Raw genomic sequence first — 21,560 nt, forward strand, 5'->3', positions numbered from 1 at the left:
GGACTTCCACGCAGACATTGAAATAGACAATGACCACACCGAAACTATTAATTATTCTACAATGTTTACAATAAACAAACTATGTTACAAAGACAATAACATCACTGATGCTACAAAAATGTATAAGAATATCTTGACATGCGCTCCAGGTTGAGAGAGGACTTGCGGCTGGCTACTGTGCTGTTGGTGTCTCTCTTTCTGTTCCCCACCCCCCCCACACCCCTGTTTTTCCTTGTACAATAAAGTCAGTTGTTGAACGCCAACACTGACTCAGGCTGGTGATTTTCTCCACAACAGACTCATGGATGATGATTTCTAAATCCCTCTATTTTGTACATTTCTATAGTCTTTCTCCATTTAAAATAATATTCAGCTCCTATTCTCTTTCTACCAAAGTGTACAATTTCACATGTCCTTATTTTATATCATATCTGCCAGGTTTTGCCCATTTGCTTAACCTGTCTATATCCCTTTGCAGACCACATGTCATCTCACCACACACTTCCCATGTGTTTGTGATCCATAAACTTGGCTACAGTATTTTATTTAATTCTCCACATCCGAGTCATTGATGTACTGTTTATTGCAAGTATTTGTGACCGCAACACTGGTTCCCTTCATAGCACTCAATTAGTTCTAGGGTTGCTATCCTCCGTCTTCTATGAGCAAGACAAATTCTATCCATACACGTATACTACCTACAATACCATGGACTCTTACCCTATTAAGGAGCCTAATATATGTTAACTCAAACATTTTCAGAAACAAAAAAAAACATTGTCTTCACACTGTATCCTTTTTATCCAAACTCCTTATCTTCTCAAAAGAATTCTCGTTATTTGTTTCAGGACAATTTCCCCTTCAGAAATTGCTGACTGATTTTATTATGATTTGCTAAATGCTTTGCTATTCCATCCTAATAGACTATTTTCTCAATAACAAATTGTAAGTGACCTGGTCTAAAGTAACCTGTTTTACGTCTCCTTCCTTTTTTAAATAAGTTTTCTAACCAAGTGGGACTTTTCCAGAATCTAAGGATTCTTGGAAAATTACTACTAGTGCATGATTATTTCTGTAGGTACTTCCTTTAATGTCCTAGGATATATCCCATCTGGTCCAGGCAACTCAATCTTTTGCACCATTCATTTCCCTTGCACTTTTTCTTCAGGTTATTGTTATTTACATACTTACTGTCTTTTTTTCCCTTTGAGGTAATTTTGAAATGCTCTTAAATGTGTTGTACTATGAAGACTGAAGCAAAGTATTTATTCAACTCTTCTCTAAAAAGGTGCCTGTGTTGACTTTGGCACCTCCCTTTCTTAAGTACTTGCTGTCTGTCTTGATATTACTTGAGATTTATGCTCAAATGTTTACGTTCTCATCCTTTATTACTACTGTGTTCTATTTTAAAGCTGTCTCAACTTTCTGGCTTAACAGTTACCTTTCACAATTTTGTTTCTCCTTTTCAATCTGTGACTGTACTAAGACTTCCCTGGTTAACCACTGTTGCCTTATCCCATTCCTCAAATTCTTCTTCCTTACACAATGTCCACTTTAATAGAAGATTAACCTGCATACTTTTGTTTGTAATTCTCTTCACGGTGACATTATTTTTTATAATTTACTTGCTGCATCTGCATGCTAAATCTTTGTGATCCATGCACTGGGACACCTCAATCCCTTTGCATCTCTCACCATTTAGATAATTTTTTTTATTCTTCCTGCCAAAATGAGAAATGTCACATTTTCCCAAATTGCACACCATTTGTCCACTCAAAATCTACATTTATCCTTCGGTCCTCTTCACAACTTACTTTTCTACTTGCCTTTGTGTCATCAGCAAATTTAGCAACCATACTTTTGATACTTCATTTATCATTTGTAAAAGTTGTAAAACATTGAGGGCCCAGCATTGATGCCTTCATGTTATGAAGATTTAGGTATACTCTACCTCAAGAGTTAAAATTGAGCAGAACGACCTGACAACACCAAGTGTTCTGAACAAGATCAATGTAATATGTGGTCCAGTAGCTAAGGTAGCTGGTTGAATTAGGCCAGTTTAAATTATACCCCCCACACAAAAACAAAAGACTGCAATCAAGTTTGAATTTAGTATATTGACAATATTAAAAGCCAATGACACAATCTGATGCTTTGGGGGTATAAGACCAGGAGAAATTTGAACAGTTAGAGAATTGCCAAAAGACCAAACAGATATAGGCTGCTAGTCAGAACTCTCAGGAGGTACTTGTCTAGAAGTGGAGTTTGCACACTGACCTGTAGGGCAAATCTACCAAGGAAGATAAAGAGAAGATTTGACTGCTGACTGGTTTTGAAATGTGAATTTTTCAGTAAATCTTAAGTCAGTGGTTTTATCAGGTTAGTATTATAGAACGAAGAGTAAAGGACAGGTTAGAGGAAGGAGTTATAAAATAGTTGTTAGTTAGTTATTCTCTGTTATACTTTAATAAAAGTTGTTAATTTGTACTTTAAATAGTTCATGGCCTCTCGAATTTTAACTACACACTGTAGATTACTACACAGGATAAATCTTTTCTGTGTTGCTGGTTAAAATTAACCATGAGCATAGCATTCAGCACATGAATTTATACTTTTTACCAATCTGAAAAGGTCCATTTACGTCTCCTGTCAAGTTCTCTTACAATAAAGACTATAAAGACACAATAAAGTGAGGACTGCAGATGCTGGAGTTCAGAGTTCAGCACGTAGTGCTGGAAAAGCACAACAGGTCAAGCAGCATCCGTGGAGCAGGAGAATCAATGTTTCGGGAGCATAAGCCCTTCAGCAGGCTGATGACACAGTAGGCAGCATGTTAGTCTCAATCTGAAGGTCCAGAGTTTAAAACCCAACATGGCTGCTATCACAGACTGTGAAATCATGCTTTTATATTAAGTATTAGATTAGCATAAATCTATCCTTTGTCATTTCGCAAGATAACTCCAAGTCTCAGCTCCTGAATTGAATGGTTACTATTTTCCATGTTCAGTAAAATAGGAAATACCTGCAAGGAAGCCACTGTCAATGAGTTTCTGTTTCCAGTTAGCAGGAGAATATTGGGACATGCATTTAAAACTGAAATGTGAAGGAATCACTTATCTAAATATAATGAATGTCTGGAATTCTTGACTATAGGAAACTATGGGGGCTAGATCATTGAATGTATTTAAAACAGCAAGGAGTCAAGTACTCTGAGCTCACACAAAACAGGAGTTAAGTTCTTGGACAGCTCAGCCATGAAGCTATTGAAATGCAGGGCAGGCTAGACTCAAATGGCTACTCTTACAGTTCTTATATTTTAATGTATATTTGTAGAAGTGCTTATTGAATTTATAACATTTGATCTTTCTTAAGTACAGTCTGGTTTCATCAACTGGCTAATGGTAGCTGAATCACAAGAGAAGTCAGAAGACATTTTGGAAGTTTTTTAAAAAAAAGACTGAGTCCATTTTAAAAAAGCAATTAGAATTTGTTACAAAATCAACATTATTGTACATATGTGACAAGTATATATGAAACACACTGTAGAAACTCACCTTGGTTCCTTTGACAGTACTATATGTACAAAGTGTGTGATTTCTACTACCAAAGGAGAAGACCAGGAGGCTGGAAGAATATAGCAAGCCACGCAGCATCAGAAAGTCAAGCAATCAGCATTTCAGGTATAACCCTTTTTCAGGGCTAGGCTTGAAGGAGAGGGGTAGTAGATACATGAGAATACAAGACTCATGATTATCTGGTTCAGAAGCTTAACTTTGTTAGTTGATTCAGTTGAGTCGATTGACTACTTAGGTCAGTTGAGTGGATAAAGCTTTTTTAACTAACTCAGTTGAAAAGGTTAAAGTGATTGAACACTTCATTAACCCAACTGTGTCAGCTGGACTAGTTTGTTAACCTAGTTGAGAGTTAATAGTGTCATTTAACTGGGTTCAGCTGTTTGAATTGAGCTAACTCAGTTTGTTAATGGAGTTCAGCTATTTAGATATTGTAATTAAATGAACTCAGTTGGAAAACTCACGTAATTTGGTTAATTTACTTATACAGATATACAGGACAAAAACAGACCTCTCAGTCTAACTCATTAATACCAACCAGATCGTCAAAATTAATCTAGTCCCATTTGCCAGCGCTTGGCCTACATCCCTCTATGCCCACCTGGATGCCTTTTAAAATTTTGCAATTGTGCCAGCCTCCACCACTTCTTCCAGCAGTTCATTCTACACTCAAACCATCCTCTGCCTGAAAACATCGTGCCTTAGATCCCTTTTACATCTTTCCCCTTTCACCCTAAATGTAGGCCCTCTAGTTCCAGACTCTCCCACTCCAGGGGAAAATAAAAACTTTGTCTATTCACCCTATCCATACCCCTTGTGATTTTAAAAATCTCTATAAGGTCACCGCTCAGCCTCTGACACTCCAGCGAAAATGGCTCCAGCCTATTTAGCCTCTCCCTGTTGCTCAAACCCTCCAATCCTGGCAACATCCTTGTAAATCTTTTCTGAACACTTTCAAATTTCTCACTATTCTAAAAGTAGTCTTATCAATGTCCTAAACAACTACAACATGACCCCCCCCCCAAATCCCTATACTCCATCCTCTGACCAATACAGGAAAGCATGCTAAACTCCTCCTTCACCATCCTATCTTTCAAGAAACTATGAACCTGCACTCCAAGATCTCTTTGTTCAGCAACATTCCCCAGGACCCTACCATTAAGTGTATAAGTCCTGCATTTGCCTTTCTGAAGGGGAGCACCTCCGACTAATCTAGCTGAATGAGTTAACTCAGCAGTTTCCTGGTGAAACTAGGTTAAAAAATCACACAGCACCAGTTTATAGTCCAACAGGTTTAATTGGAAACACCAGCTTTTGGAGTACTGCTCCTTCGTCAGGTGGTTGTGGAGTGTAAGATTATAAAACAGAATTTATAGCAAAAGTTTACAGTATGATGTAACTGAAATTATACATTGAAAAAGACCTGGATTGTTTGTTGAGTTTCTCATCTGTTAGAATGACCATCTTGGTTTCAGTTCTTTCATATGTAAATCACAAAACATTTTTTTAAAAGTTACATTCTCAAGTGAATTTTAACAATTAGTGTCTGCCTCCCCAGATAATGTATTGAAGGTGTGAGCTCCCCTGTGTGATACTGTCTGTTTCACAATGTTTAGACTGATTCTAATCTAAAAAAATGAATTTATAAAAACTTACATGGATTCATGCAGTTTTTGAGCAAAGTAAAATGTAACTCTGCAAGGACAAATTCACTCCACAAACTTTTATGTGTAAATCTGTGAAGAGCAGGGGAGTGAGTATAAATGAGTACAAGTCTGCGAGAGTGTGTATGTATGAGTGTGTGGTGAAAAGTGCAATGGGGTCACCTGTAGTGTGATATGAACCCAAGCCAGCCCCAGTGGTACCAAACTTGGCTATCAGCCTCTGCTCAGCCACTTTTCATTGCTGCCTGTCCCAAAGTCTGCCTTGGAGGATGGCCACCCGGAAGTGGATCTCAACTACAGGGAGATGCTGAAAAGGCTGTTTTCGCTGGAGCGTCGGAGGCTGAGGGGTGAACTTATAGAGGTTTACAAAAGTATGAGGGGCATGGATAGGATAAATAGACAAAGTCTTTTCCCTGGGGTCAGGGATTCCAGAACTAGAGGGCATAGGTTTAGGGTGAGAGGGGAAAGATATAAAAGAGAGCTAAGGGGCAACTTTTTCACACAGAGGGTGGTACGTGTATGAAATGAGCTGCTCGAGGAAGTGGTGGATGCTGGTACAATTACAACATTTAAGAGGCATTTGGATGGGTATATGATTAGGAAGGGTTTGGAGGGATATGGTCCGGGTGCTGGCAGGGGAACGAGATTGGGTTGGGATATCTGGTTGACATGAACAGGTTGACCGAAGGATCTGTTTTCATGCTGTACATCTCTATGACTCTAAGCCTGAGGTCAAATGTCCTGGACCGCTGAAGTGTTCTCTGACTGGGTGGGAACACTCCTGTCTGTTGATTGTTCTGCGGTTTCTATTCATTCATTGCCACAGCCTGTCAGTCTCACCAATGTACCATGCCTCTCGGCATCCTTGCCTGCAGTGTATGAGATAGACAATGTTGACTGAGTCACATGAGTACCTGCCACATACATGATGGGAGGCATCGCCATGCGTAAAAGCACTACTACTCGTTACACCAGCATCTCCAAATCGTGGAAACCAACATGGTCATTCAAACAGATGAGAGACTTAAACAATCCAGGTCTTTTTCAATATATAATTTCAGTTACATCACCCTGTAAACCCTTGCTATAAATTCTGAGTCTTACCATCTTATGCTCCACAACCACCTGATGAAGGAACAGTGCTCTGAAAGCTGGTGCTTCCAATTAAACCTGTTGGACTATAACCTGGTGTTGTGCGATTTTTTACTTTGGAACACCTCAGTCGAACACCAGCACCTCCAAATCATGGTGAAACTAGTTAGTTAATTGGGTTAATGAGCTAAGTCAGTCAGTTAACTCGAAGTTTGTTAATTAAATTTAGTCAAGTGAGCTAACATAGTTGCCTAATTTGATGAAGCTGGTTAGTTGATTTAGTCAAGTAAGCTCGGTGAAACTGGCTAGTTCAGTGAGATAAGACGGAGATGGCGAAGTTCTTGACTGTCAACGGTGACGGGAAGAATGGGGTCGAGAAACTTATCAGCCACGCCTGAATAGCGGAGCAGACTGGATGGGCTGAACGGCCTAATTCCCGCTTCCCCCGACCCGCGCGTGCAGGATGAAGCCGTTGGTTGACGTCACTGGAAGAGGACGGCGCGCGGGGGCGGGAGCTGTCTCGAGCTGCGGCTCCTTAAAGCGGAGCGGCTTCGGGGGAGACTTTCAGGAGGAGGGACGGGCTTCGGGCTTTAAGGAGGTTATTGTTGTCGCTGTAAACTGCTGCTTTAGTCTGGGTTTACATTTTCCCAGGTTATCCGGCAGCATGTTCAGCTGGCTGGGGGCGCATGACCGCGGCAAGAAGGATCCCGAGGTATTTCAGACGGTGACGGACGGCCTGAAGAAGCTCTACAAAAGCAAGCTGCTTCCCCTGGAGGAACATTACCGCTTCCACGAGTTCCACTCGCCCGCCCTGGACAATGCGGATTTCGACAACAAGCCCATGCTGCTGCTGGTCGGTCAGTACTCCACCGGCAAGACCACCTTCATCAGGTGAGCACACACCAGCCGGACCCTCACTCACTGTCACCCCCCTGGGTGAGAGGGAGAGGGTATTGCACAGGGGAATCAGGCTGCACTGACCCTCACTCACTGTACCCCCCCCCCCCCCCCTCCTCCTGCTGCTATGAGTGAAATCTGTCCCCAGGATGGGAATGTTGCTGTTTGGAGAAACCAGATTCCCCCCTGTGTTCATCTTGCCCAGGGTAGAGGTCTCACTGAAGGGAGAAATGGCTTTTTGCATCTGACCTTTTATCTGTATTTAATATACACAGGGAATAGAATCAGACAGCAAGAACGCAGACATTTTGGTCAAACTCCTCTGTTGATCAGGCATCCCAATCTGATCCCATTTGGCCCATATCCCTCTTGAGTCCTTCCTATTTGTGTTACAGCTTGGCTTGATTTAGTTCTGGATTAATGGTGCTGGAAGAGCACAGCAGTTCGGGCAGCATCCAAGGAGCTTCGAAATCAACGTTTCGGGCAAAAGCCCTTCATCAGAAATAAAGGCAGTGAGCCTGAAGCGTGGAGAGAGAAGCTAGAGGAGGGTGGGGTTGGGGAGAGAGTAGCATAGAGTACAATGGGTGAGTTGGGGAGGGGATGAAGGTGATCGGTCAGGGAGGAGAGGCTGGAGTGGATAGGTGGAAAAGGAGATAGGCAGGTAGGACAAGTCATGGGGACAGTGCAGAGCTGGAAGTTTAGAACTAGGGTGAGGTGGGGGAAGGGGAAATGAGGAAGCTGTTGAAGTCCACATTGATGCCCTGGGGTTAAAGTGTTCCGAGGAGGAAGATGAGGTGTTCTTCCTCCAGGCGTCTGGTGAGGGAGCGGCGGTGAAGGAGTCCCAGGACCTCCGTGTCCTTGGCAGAGTGGGAGTTGAAATATTGGGCCACGGGGTGGTGTGGTTGATTGGTGCAGGTGTCCCGGAGATGTTCCCTAAAGTGCTCTGCTAGGAGGCGCCCAGTCTCCCCAATGTAGAGGAGACTGCATCGGGAGCAACGGATACACTGAACCGAGGTTCTGCTCAAGAAAAAGGAGGCATATGTCAGACATAGCCAGTTGGAGTCAAGTGAATCCTGAGAGAGGTAGAAGAGCAGTGAGAATATCTTCAAGAGGGAAATCAGAAAGAACATGAGGTAGCTTTGAATAGTTATGGAGAATCTGAAGAGGCTGAGTACACGAAAGGCAGAAGAGAAACTAGGGGGAAGAATTGCTCTCACTGAAGAGCAATGTGACTCCTGTCTGGAACCACACAAGATGGGTGAGATACTAAATGAATATCTCGCACCCTCTCCACGGTAAATAATGACATGGACGCTGTGGTACTTGTAGGAAACAAAGTAGTGATTGTATTGAAAAGTCTTCATCCAAGATAAGAAGAGATGCTGGAAGTCTATCAAGGTAGATAAATTGCCAGTATTTCCCAAGCATTGTTGCAAGCCAGGTAAGATTACTTGGCCCCTTTTTTTTATTTTCTTAGATATTTGTCATTGACAGCCACGTGAACTAATGGAAGACTGAAGGTTGGCTAATGTGCTATTGCTTAAGGCTATAAGCAAAGCCTGGCAACAATAGACTGGTGAGCCTGACCAGTGGTCAGCGCTATTCTCTCTGGTTACTGTTTTGTCCTGAATATTTGTAGAGTACCTTTGGATTTCCCTTAACCCTATTTGCCAAAGGTATTTCATGTCTCATTTTTTTGCCTTCCTGATTTCCCTGTTCAGTGTAACAGGCAATAGAAATATACTTTTCTAGGGATTCACTTTAACTTGACTATCTATACCTTGACATATGCTTCCTTTTTGTCCAAATTCTTTCTCGGTCATCCAGCATTCCTTCCACCTACCAGCTTTGCCCTTCACCCTAACAAGAACATAGTGTCTCTGGATGTTATTTTGCTTTTGAAGGCTTCCCATTTTCCAGATGTCTCTTCACCTGTAAACATCTGCCCCAATCAACTTTTGAAAGATCTCTCCCTATACTGTCAAAATTGGCCTTCCTCCAATTTAGTACTTCAGCTTTTAGATCGGTCTATCCTTATCATTTTTTCAAAACTCACAGAATTATGGTCACTAGTCCCATAATGTTCCCCCAACTACAGCTGTTACTCACCCTGCCTTATTTCCCAAGAGTAGGTCAAGTTGTACACCTTTTCTCTAGAGGTGCACATATAAACATTCAAATTTTCTTGTGCACTAAACAAATTCTGTGCCCCCGCCCCCGCCCCAGCCCTAGTCCCAGTTGATGTTTGTTCTTTCCTCTACCATAAGTACCCTAGTACTGTTGCAGATAGCAGAGGTTTCCTTACAAGTTTGTTTCTCAATTTCCCTCTGAGTATTGTATTATAGACCCCCCCCCCCCCCCCCAATAAAGAATCACTGATTGAAGAAATGATCTATCCTAGTATGGATTCCTGTTAACAGGCAGTTTGTTCACAGGCTTCTTGCATGGAGTGAAGAAGCCACTACTTTAGAGACCATGTGTGCTTATGTTTTTCTAACTATTGGGTAAGCATTCTCAGGATGATACATTGCAACACTGTCTCCTGTTCAATTCCTACACAGGAGAGAAATCACTGATATCATGACTTTTATGAAAAATAAAATTTCCATAGTTCAGTTAAATGAATGTGGTGAAGTATTGAAGATTTTAAGAGGAATAATTCCACTAATTCAGAGAAGGAGTCTGCATTAAATGGAGAGCACTTGGCCTATTGTATACCTGAAATACACAGCCAAACAGACATTGGAGATGAAGTCAAATAGTGTGTGGGGAATGGCTTTCAGTCCAGCAATATTCTGGGTGCAGTCACACTAACATCTTGTGCAGTTCCAGAACCTCCTCCCAGATTTGAACCAGCATTTTGTTGGAATAAATATATTAAAAATGCCATTTGCTGTACCCATTTTGTTTCCTGCATCAAAGCACAGTTTCACATTTCCTTGACGCTTAAACTCTCTTGGGATCTTTATTTTGAATTTGGGGTGGATGTGAAGGGATAGGAGAACTTGAGCTGGTTTAGGCTGCCATAAACGGGTTTCCCTGTTGCTGTTCTCTACAGTAATTTTTAAAATTCAGATGGTGAGTCCCACTGTCTTGTCAACAAATGACTGGGACAGACGAGCCAAAGAGGAATTCAACAAAAGCTGTAACGCAATGAACCCAATGTTGTTGCGCTCATCCTCTTGCAGCCCGACAATGGAACCTGACCAAGTTTACTGACAAACTGGTGTTTAATTGATTATGACTAAACTAAAACAAACATATTAATCAGTGTATTCAGTCTGCAATATTACATTGACTACAAATGACTAGAGCAATGTAATACATTTAGTCACCATGGGATTGACTCCACTCATTCACCAAGATACATTGTTGGACTTGACCCTTGGAAATGAGTTGGGCCAACTTGGATGAAGTGGTAGTAGGAGACAGGAGACCATGATCATTGGAGCTGGTGCTACAAGATGGTGTTGGAGAATGACATGCAGCAATTCAGGGTGAGAAAAACATTTGACAAGAAAGCTGGTCAGATTGACTGGAACAAAGAGGATGGCAGGAAAACCAGGAACTGAAATGGGCTACCTTCCAAAAAGAGATGGTTGAGGTCCAGTTAAAGTATGGTCCCTCCAAACAGGAGAAGGTAGGACAAAAATCGAGTCCCTTAATCAGAAAGGAGGTAGAAAGCAACATTGGCAAGAAAAGTGCTTCTAAATAAGGTGTATGGCAGAAAATACAGTTAAGAAGCTGTTGGCATGTTAAAAGTTCAGAGGTGAGGCAAAAAAAAGCACATTATGACAAAAACTAGCAGCTAACAAAGAGGAATCCCACTCTTCAATAGAGAGATAAGAAATCAAGGAAGAATAGAACCGATTAGAGACCAGAGAGAGGATTTACAAGGAGGGAGGTGGTATGGCTAAGGTGTGAAATGAACACTTTGCATCTATCTTTAATAGAAGAGGAGGATGTTGCCCAGGCCATGGTGACAGAGGAGGGAACATGGTCACGAGGGTTCAAATAGGGACAGGGGATACAAGCTGTCGGTAATATCTGGTCCTTTTGATTTGAATTAGTTTTTCTGTGAAGCAGTACAGACACCAGAGAATGCCACTGTACTGGAAAGACTAGGAAAGTAGATTAAACCTTTGGGAGGTGCTGCCATATAGAGAATGATGCACCCACCAGCAGATTCTGGGGCAACTTCCGTGCAGTTAAGTCTATTGAATGGACTCTCGGCTCCAATGATGCTGAGTGTGCTGCATCGCACAGGGCGTACAAGAGAGATCAATGTTACCTGTAGTCCTCCGTCTAAATATCTTGTTCTGAGCCTTGCTGTGATATGCCTGTAGTGCTCATAAACAAAGCTCTTCACTGTACTTTGTACACATGCCAATAAATCAATTACCTGGATCCAGCAGTTTTCTGAACCTCCATTAATCTGAGTAACACTGAACTGGATTGAGAAACAACCTTTCTCCTCATCCCCTCTACTATGTCCAGTGTCTGATTATCAGGAAAAGGGAATATTCTATTGCCCATGTAGAGAGTGGAGTTTTCATCCTGACCTGTTGTTCCTTCCAACAGTAACCAGTGTTCACCGCTTCTACTCTCTTCCCTCTTTCTGGTTCCTGGGCCACTCCAATTCAAATTTGAGGTGTCTATAGTGTGACTGGGAATTCATGACGAATTCTAAATGCATGAGGAATGTGTCTGGCACTTTGTGGTTCCACTTATAAGATCCTTCCCCCTCCAGACTCCACTCCACACCCATCTTCTTCCTCTCACCTACCCCTCCTGTTCCTGAGCCTCCATGCAAGCTCCCATTTTCCTGCCCCCTTTCATTTGTGCTGCAGAGTTCAACAAGTGCAACCTCTGACCTCTGACACAAGAGCACAAAGGTGACTGTTGTATGTCACTTTTAAATAAACATCAGGTGCCTCGTGATTCTCGTGTGTAACTACCTTTCAGATGAAGGTGGGACATCATTACAAAAGGGGCTCACTATAATGAGTAATGATGGGATACAAATCAGTTTCCTGCTCACAAGAACTCATCTTGGAATGGAGAATTTTTAGTACCTATCTCATTACATTAGCCTGTGGCCATGTTTCCCACTCCTTCAGAGCTCATGAAATTTCCTTGAGTGTGATCAGGTTCACCCAGTAAATGTCTTGTTCTTCCTGCAGCTCCCAGTGTGTTTTTGAATGTTAACTCCATTATAGAGTTGAAATGATAAATCCATTATAGAGAACTGGCGACAAAACAAATAACATACAGGAGTTCTTCCAGATGCTGTGATGAAAGACTCAACTTTTACAAATGGTGAACACAGTCTGTTTAAACACTTTTTCCAGTAACTAAATAATTCAGTGTGGAACCCGCTCAGAATGAGTGTGTTAGAGAATGATTTGAAATCTGACCACTGCATGATTTCACATGTAACAACTTCAGTACTTTGTGGTCTGCAACATATCCTAATTACAATGAACTAACTCATCTACAGAGTGGTCATTCTGGAATTATATCTGGCACCAGATCCTCCTTAATCCCCATGTGGGAATAAATCATTTTTAACAATTACAACAGAGAAACTTTGCTGTAGTGATTAATCTTTGTTTCCCAATGAAAGACATGGCACCCATGGACAATTGGCTTTCACCCCTGTAAGTACTGTTTGGAGACTTTAAGCTCATGTCACAAAAATGTCCAGAAATTGGTCAGAAATGAATCTGAAACTATCCAATAATTTGGATTTGAAGAGGAATCCTCATTACAAAGACTATTAAAATGAACAAGCAGTCAGAACTGCTCTGTCAGGGACAGATCAACCAGAGCTGGAACCAAATTCTGGTTATTGTGTGGCTGGAAAACCACATAGTTCTTCCATATTGGGTTGAGGGAGTGGAGAGGAACATGGCAGATGGAACAGGATTTTGGGAAATGTGATGGGAGCAAAATATGGACCAAATAAACAAGTGGAATGTTTTGAATTGGTGAGTGACTGGAAAATGTTGGTGTTCAGAATGGCGTGAATGTCCTTTATTGTGAACCGTAGAAAGTTAATGGACAGGTTCAGCAAGCTATTAGAGAAACAAATTATATTGTATCCTTTTGTTACGACGAGAGTGGAGAGTAAAGAAAGTTTGCATCAATTGTAGCGGGGATAGGCTCCAGGGGAGTGGGGGGTGGTATATTGTCAGGTAAGTGAGAAAAAGATTGGCCTCCATCAAGGGGCCAGTTTGTAGTTGGGGAAATGTTGGTTCAGCTGGGACAAATTTGGAGGGGAGTGGGGCTGATGGATCTGGTGGGGTTGAGAGGAAGGTGGTGATGTGTTGAAGAGGCAGTGTCAGGTTCAGAGGTTCAAGGAATGGGGTGTGGTGCTCCCAGGTCTGGAAGAAGTCTGTTCTACCTGGGTCACTTTGGGTGGGGTTTCACACTATTGAGGTGGGGGGGTTGGAGCTGTGTATTGTGTGGTGAAGGAGAAATGCAGGTGGTTGTCAATTCTAATCCTGTTGGCAGGATTAGGGGGTGTCTGTTCAGGGGCAGCTTTTGGTTGTAATGGAGTTGGGTCGAAATAAGGTTTAAAGCCTAGGCAAAAGGAGGGGTTGTTCTTTTGCTGGTGATGGATTGGCGGGAAGTGTCAGTTCCAATGGGACTGTGGTAGTGAAGGAGAGTAGTGGGTCGGTAATGAGGTATTGGCAGACTCCTGGGATTGGTGGGGAGTTGAAGGTATTTTGGGTCCAGCTGGGTCAGTTTGTCCAGTCTGCCTGGGTCATGTCGGGGATGTTATCGGGGTCAAGGGGAACAGCGGACGTTGTTGGTGACAATGACTGGTTCACAAATGGTGTTTTGAGGCCAACTTTGATGTTACTGAGGCTGAATAATTTTGAATGAAGAGGAAATGCTGTATTCTTGGTTAGGGATATAATGACTGACTGTCAGTAGATGGCAGTATTTATAAACAGGATTGAAAATGTGTTGCTGGAAAAGCACAGCAGGTCAGGCAGCATCCAAGGAGCAGGAGAATCGACGTTTCTGGCATGAGCCCTTCTTCAGGAATGAGGAAAGTGTGTCCAGCAGGCTAAGATAAAAGGTAGGGAGGAGGGACTTGGGGGAGGGGTGTTGGAAATGCGATAGGTGGAAGGAGGTTACGGTGAGGGTGATAGGCCGGAGTGGGGGTGGGGGCAGAGAGGTTAGGAAGGTGGTGCTGAGTTCGAGGGTTGGGACTGAGACAAGGTGGGGGGAGGGGAAATGAGGAAACTGGAGAAATCTGACTTCATCCCTTATGGTTGGAGGGTTCCTAGGCGGAAGATGAGGCGCTCTTCCTCTAGCCGTCGTGTTGCTATGGCCTGGCGATGGAGGAGTCCAAGGACCTGCATGTCCTTGTTGGAGTGGGAGGGGGAGTTGAAGTGTTGAGCCACGGGGTGGTTGGGTTGGTTGGTCCGACTGTCCCAGAGGTGTTCTCTGAAACGTTCCGCAAGTAGGCGGCCTGTCTCCCCAATATAGAGGAGGCCACATCGTGTGCAGCAGATGCAGTAAATGATGTGTGTGGAGGTTCAGGTGAATTTGTGGCAGATATGGAAGGAATCCTTGGGGTCTTGGAGAAAAGTAAGGGGGGAGGTATGGGTGCAAGTTTTGCATTTCTTGCGGTTGCAGGGGAAGGTGCTGGGAGTGGAGGTTGGGTTGGTGGGGGGGTGTGGACCTGACGAGGGAGTCACAGAGGGAGTGGCCCTTTCGTAACACTGATAGGGGAGGGAAGGGTCCGTTTAGAGATGGCGGAAAGGATGGAGGATGATACGATGTATATGGTGGTAGGTGAGGACCAGTGGGGTTCTGTCCTGGTGGTGATTGGAGGGGCGGGGCTCAAGGGCGGAGGAGCGGGAAGTGGAGGAGATGCGGTGGAGAGCATCGTCGATCATGTCTGGGGGGGAAATTGCGGTCTTCGAAGAAGGAGGCCATCTGGGTTGTATGGCATTGGAGCTGGTTCTCCTGGGAGCAGATGCGGCGGAGACGAAGGAATTGGGAACATGGGATGGCATTTGTACAGGAGGCAGGGTGGGAGGAGGTGTAGTCTAGGTATCTGTGGGAGTCGGTAGGTTTATAGTAAATGTCAGTGTTGATTCGGTCACCCGAGATAGAAATGGAGAGGTCTAGGAAGGGGAGGGAGGAGTCTGAGATGGTCCAGGTAAATTTGAGGTCAGGGTGTAAGGTGTTTATAAAGTGGATGAACTGTTCAACCTCCTAGTGGGAGCACGAGGCAGCGCCGATACAGTCATCGATGTAGTGGAGGAAAAGGTGGGGGGTGGTGCCAGTGTAGCTGCGGAAGATGGACTGTTCCATATATCCTACGAAGAGGCATGCATAGCTGGGGCCCATGTGGGTGCCCATGGCTACTCCTTTGGTTTGGAGGAAGTGGGATGATTGGAAAGAGAAGTTGTTCAGGGTGAGGACCAGTTCAGTCAGTTGAAGGAGGGTGTCAGTAGAAGGGTACTGGTTGGTACGGCGGGAAAGGAAGAAGCGGAGGGCTTTGAGTCCTTCGTGATGGGGATGGAAGTGTACAGGGACTGGATGTCCATGGTGAATATAAGGCGTTGGGGACCGGGGAAGCGAAAATCCTGGAGGTGGAGGGTGTGGGTGGTGTCCTGAATGTAGGTGGGTAGTTCTTGGACTAAGGGGGACAGGACCGAGTCGAGGTTTGCAGAGATGAGTTCGGTGGGGCAGGAGCAGGCTGAGACAATCGCCACCAGGACAGAACCCCACTGGTCCTCAACTACCACCCCACCAACCTCCATATACATCGTATCATCTGTAGTCATTTCTGCCACCTCCAAACGGACCCCACCGCCAGGGATATATTTCCCTTCCCTCCCCTATCAGCATTCCATAAAGACCACTCCCTCCGTGACTCCCTCGTCAGGTCCACACCCCCCATCAACCCAACCTCCACTCCTGGCACCTTCCCCTGCAATGGCAAGAAATGCAAAACTTGCACCCACACTTCCCCCCCCCCCCCGGCCCCCCCCGACCTCCCTCCAAGGCCCCAAGGGATCCTTCCATATCTGCCACAAATTCACCTGAACCTCCACACACATCATTTACTGCATCCGCTGCACCCGATGTGGCCCCCTCTATATTGGGGAGACAGGCTGCCTACTTGCGGAACGTTTCAGAGAATACCTCTGGGACACCCGGACCAACCAACCCAATCACCCCGTGGCTCAACACTTTAACTCCCCCTCCCACTCCACCAAGGACATGCAGGTCCTTGGACTCCTCCATCGCCAGACCATAGCAACACAACAGTTTGGAGGAAGCGCACCTCATCTTCTGCCTAGGAACCCTCCAACCACAAGGGATGAACTCAGATTTCTCCAGTTTCCTCATTTCCCCTCTTTCTCCTCCCCCACCCCCGACCTTCTCTTAGTCCCAACCCTCAAACTCAGTACCACCTTCCTAACCTGCAATCTTTTCTTCCTGACCTCTCTGTCCCCACACCCACTCCGACCTATCACCCTCACCTTAACCTCCTTCCACCTATCGCATTTCCAACGCCCCTCCCCAAAGTCCTCCCTCCTACCTTTTATCTTAGCCTGCTGGACGTGGCTAAGGGATTGGTGTGGGAAAGAAGGATTCCACTTCATGGGGCATTGGCATCAGTTTTGGAACAGGGGGGATCTGTACCGTTGGGACGGTCTCCACCTGAACCGATCAGGTACCAATGTTGTAGCGAAGAGGATAACTAGGGTGGTCAGTAGGACTTTAAACTTCTGAGTTGGGGGGAAGGGAAAGTGAAAGCGACAGGGAGTATGGAGGTAAATGGAAAGATAAGCAGCAGGATAGCATGTTTCCAGGCGGATTTAAAATTGAGGCAGACTGAGAATGCAGAAAAAAGCAAGTTTAACTTGGGAATCATATGACTTCCAACATCTCTAATGATAAGGAAGTTAGCATTAAGGCACTTTACCTGAATGCTCGTAGCATTCATAACAAAGCCGATGAACTAATGGCACAGATAATAGTGAATGATTATGATGTAGTAGGCATCACAGAGACTTGGTTACAAGGGGGTCAGGACTGGCAGTTAAACCTCCATGGTTTTTCAACTTATCGAAAAGACAGAGAGGTGGGCAGAGGGGGTGGGGTTGCCTTGTTAGTTAAGAACAAAATTCAATCTATGGTATTGAATGACATAGCGTCGGATGATGTGGAGTCTGTGTGGGTGGAATTGAGGAACCACAAAGGCAAAAAAAACTTAATTGGAGTTGTGTACAGATCTTCTAACAGTGGTCAGGACCAGGGACGCAACATGTACCGGGAAATAGAGAAGGCATGTCAGAAAGGCAAGGTTACATTGATCATGGGAGACTTCAATATGCAGGTGGACTGGGTAAATAATGTTGCTAGTAGATCTAAAGAAAGGGAATTCATGGAATGCTTACAGGATGGCTTTTTGGAACAGCTTGTCATGGAGCCCACAAGAGAGCAGGCTATTCTGGACCTAGTGCTTTGCAATGAACCAGACTCTATAAAAGATCTTAAAGTAAGGGAACCCTTAGGAAGTAGCGACCATAATATGGTAGAGTTCAGTCTGGAGTTTGAAAGGGAGAAGGCAAAATCGGATGTAATGGTGTTACAGTTGAATAAAGGTAATTATGAGGGCATGAGAGAGGAACTGACTAAAATAGACTGGAAGCAGAGGCTAACCGGGAAGACAGTAGAGCAAAAATGGCAGGAGTTTGTAGGTATAATTGAGGACACTGTACAGAGGTTCATTCCCAAGAAAAGAAAGATTAACCGGGGAGGGATTAGACAACCTTGGCTGACATAGGAAGTCAGGAAATGTATTAAAGAAAGAGATCCTATAAAGTGGCTAAGAACAGCGGGAAATCAGAAGATTGGGAAGGATACAAAAGCCAACAGAGGATAACAGAGTGTCATAAGAAATGAGAGGATCAAATATGAAGGTAGGCTAGCCAGTAATATTAGAAATAATAGTAAAAGTTTCTTTCAGTACATAAGAAACAAACGACAGGCAAAAGTAGACATTGGGCCACTTCAAACTGATGCAGGAAGCCTAGTGATGGGAGATAAGGAAATAGCAGGAGAACTTAACAAGTACTTTGCGTCAGTTTTCACAGTGGAAGACATGAGTAATATCCCAAAAATTAAAGGGTGTCACGGGGCTGAGTTGAGTATGGTTGCCATTACGAAATAGATAGTGCTAGAAAAGTTAAAGTCTTAAAATTGATAAATCTCCTGGCCCCGATGGGATACACCCTAGAGTTCTGAGAGGGGTGGCTGAGGAAATAGCAGAGGCATTGGTTGAGATCTTTCAAGAGTCACTGGAGTCTGGAAAGGTCCCGGATGATTGGAAGATGGCTGTTGTAACCCCCTTGTTCAAGAAAGGATCAAGGCAAAAGATGGAAAATTATAGGCCAATCAGCTTAACCTCGGTTGTTGGTAAAATTCTAGAATCCATCATTAAGGATGAGGTTTCTAAATTCTTGGAAGAGCAGAGTCTGATTAGAACAAGTCAACATGGATTTAGTAAAGGGAGGTCATGCCTGACAAACCTGTTGGAATTTTTTGAAGAGGTAACAAGTAGGTTAGACCAGGGAAACCCAGTGGATGTGGTCTATCTAGACTTTCAAAAGGCCTTTGATAAGGTGCCACACGGGAGGCTGCTGAGCAAGGTGAGGGCCCATGGTGTTCGAGTTGAGCTGCTGGGATGGATTGAGGATTGGCTGTCTAACAGAAGGCAGAGTTGGGATAAAAGGTTCTTTTTCAGAATGGCAGCCGGTGACGAGCGGTGTCCCGCAGGGTTCGGTGCTGGGGCCACAGCTGTTCGCATTATATATTAATGATTTGGATGAGGGAACCGGGGGCATTCTAGCGAAGATTGCCGATGATACGAAGTTAGGTGGACAGGCAGGTAGTACTGAGGAAGTGGGGAGGCTACAGAAGGATCTAGACAGGTTGGGAGAGTGGTCCAGGAAATGGCTGATGGAATTTAACGTGAGCAAGTGCGAGGTCTTGCACTTTGGCAAAAAGAATAAAAGCATGGACTACTTTCTAAATGGTGAGAAAATTAATAAAGCCAAAGCACAAAGGGATCTGGGAGTGCTAGTCGAGGATTCTCTAAAGGTCAACATGCAGGTTGAGTCTGTGATTAAGAAAGCGAATGCAATGTTGTCACTTATCTCGAGGGTTGGAATATAAAAGCAGAGATGTACTACTAAGACTTTATAAAGCTCTGGTTAGGCCCCATTTGGAGTACTGTGTCCAGTTTTGGTCCCCACACCTCAGGAAGGACATACTGGCACTGGAACGTGTCCAGCGGAGATTCACACAGATGATCCCTGGAATGACAGGTCTAGCATATGAGGAACGGCTAAGGATACTGGGATTGTATTCGTTGGAGTTTAGAAGATTTAAGGGGAGACTTAATAGAGACGTACAAAATAATACATGGCTTGGAAAAGGTGGATGCTAGGAAATTGTTTCCGTTAGACGAGGAGACTAGGACCCGTGGACACAGCCTTAGAATTAGAGGGGGTCATTTCAGAACAGAAATGCGGAGACATTTCTTCAGCCAGAGTGGTGGGCCTGTGGAATTCATTGCCACGGAGTGCAGTGGAAGCCGGGACGCTAAATGTCTTCAAGGCCGAGATTGATAGATTCTTGTTGTCTAGAGGAATTAAGGGCTACGGGGAGAACGCTGGTAAGTGGAGCTGAAATGCGCATCAGCCACGATTGAATGGCAGTGTGGACTCGATGGGCCGAATGGCCTTACTTCCACTCCTATGTCTTATGGTCTTATGGACACACTTTCCTCATTCCTGGAGAAGGGCTCATGCCCGAAACGTCAATTCTCCTGCTCCTTGGATGCTGCCTGACCTGCTGTGCTTTTCCAGCAACACGTTTTCAGCTCTGATCTCCAGCATCTGCTGTCCTCACTTTCTCCTTTTATAAACAGGATCCCAGGATTCTGAGATGGGCCATTGGAGGAATTGGTCAATTTCCCAATATGGGCACATGTATATAATCTGTCTAACGAACAGTTGTTGTATTCACGAGTCGGCAGGTATAATGGTATACCTTTCTCTAGGTAAGGAGACCAGAATTACACAATGTGCAGTTTGGGCAAGACAGAACAATTTCAGAATTAAGCACCTCTCACTGTTCAATATGTACAAAAAGGCTTTCAGAAAAATTTCATTCCAATTCCTGTGTAAAACATGTTTGAATTAGTCAACCATTTTTTTTTGATGAAAGAGATTTTTCAAGATTTCTGACGTCTTGTTCAAACTCCTTCAGGAAATCAAATGCTAGTTCTTCATATTCTTTCCATTCAAATTAACTGTGAGAAGTCCTGCAATGGAATTAAAAATATAGACATTTAATTCTTATTTCTTGTGATAAAACCTGTCTGGATCTGAGTAGATTAACAGGGCAATAAGAACATTAGTCAGTCTTCCAGCCTTTTGAGAACCCTCCATCATGCAGTTCAATTGTGATTACAGAAACAGAATCAATAGGTGATCAGAATGGACAGAACTGTGGCTGATAAGGGGATGCATTTTTGTGAGGTGTTGCAATAAATGGATTGACATTTCAGAAAATTGAACAAGGAAATTTTGGGTGTGCCAATATTTGTAGGAAGCATTACTTGAGATAGTAACGAGCAAAGCAAATGGAATGTTGAGTTTATACTGAGAGGATGGATTACAGAATGAGGGAGGTTTTGCTGAACCGCAGTGTAAGTCTGGAATTGCCCCAACTTGAGCATTGATTGGCATTTCAGGAAATATGTGAGGTTGCAAAGAGGTTTTATGAAAATGGTTTCACAAAGGAGGACTAAGCAACTGATAAGAAACAAGGAAATGGAATATGAATGAAATCTGTTTTTAAAAAAAACATGGACTACAAAAACTCATGTGCTTTACTCTGCCATTCAATGAGGTCATGGCTGATCAAATAATAAGACCATAAGACATTGGAGCACAAATTAGACGACTCAGCCATCAAGTCTGCTTCACCATTCAATCATGGTTGATCAGTTTCTCAACCCCATTCTCCTGCTTTCTCCTGGTAATCCTTGATACTCAAGAACCTAATAAGACCATAAGACATAATGCTCAATTCCACTTTTCTGTCTTTTTCCCCATAAGCCTAAATTCTGTTGCTGTTTAAAAATCTGTCTATCATAGACTTGAATGAACTTCATGACCCAGCCTCTGCGGTCATTCTTTCCCTCTGAGAGAAATAGTTCTTGCTCCTCTCCAGATTAAAATATAACCGCTAACTAACTGCTTGTTGACCCCGAGAGCAATGACCC

The 21,560-nt window shown here is 43.8% G+C and overlaps 2 protein-coding genes across 2 annotated transcripts in view; both read left to right on the plus strand.

Annotated features, from left to right (window-relative positions):
• Positions 1 to 21,560, plus strand: part of LOC140456994 (heme-binding protein 2-like) — a 308,917-nt gene that overhangs the window by 25,826 nt on the left and 261,531 nt on the right. The window lies entirely within an intron of this gene.
• LOC140453673 (uncharacterized) overlaps positions 6,792 to 21,560 on the plus strand; it is a 109,069-nt gene continuing 94,300 nt past the window's right edge. Inside the window, exon 1 of the mRNA XM_072548580.1 lies at positions 6,792 to 7,219. Coding sequence (XP_072404681.1) covers positions 6,792 to 7,219 — 428 coding nt within the window. The remainder of the gene's footprint in view (positions 7,220 to 21,560) is intronic.

Source organism: Chiloscyllium punctatum, chromosome 3, assembly GCF_047496795.1.
Source record: "Chiloscyllium punctatum isolate Juve2018m chromosome 3, sChiPun1.3, whole genome shotgun sequence".
Taxonomy (NCBI): Eukaryota; Metazoa; Chordata; class Chondrichthyes; order Orectolobiformes; family Hemiscylliidae; genus Chiloscyllium; species Chiloscyllium punctatum.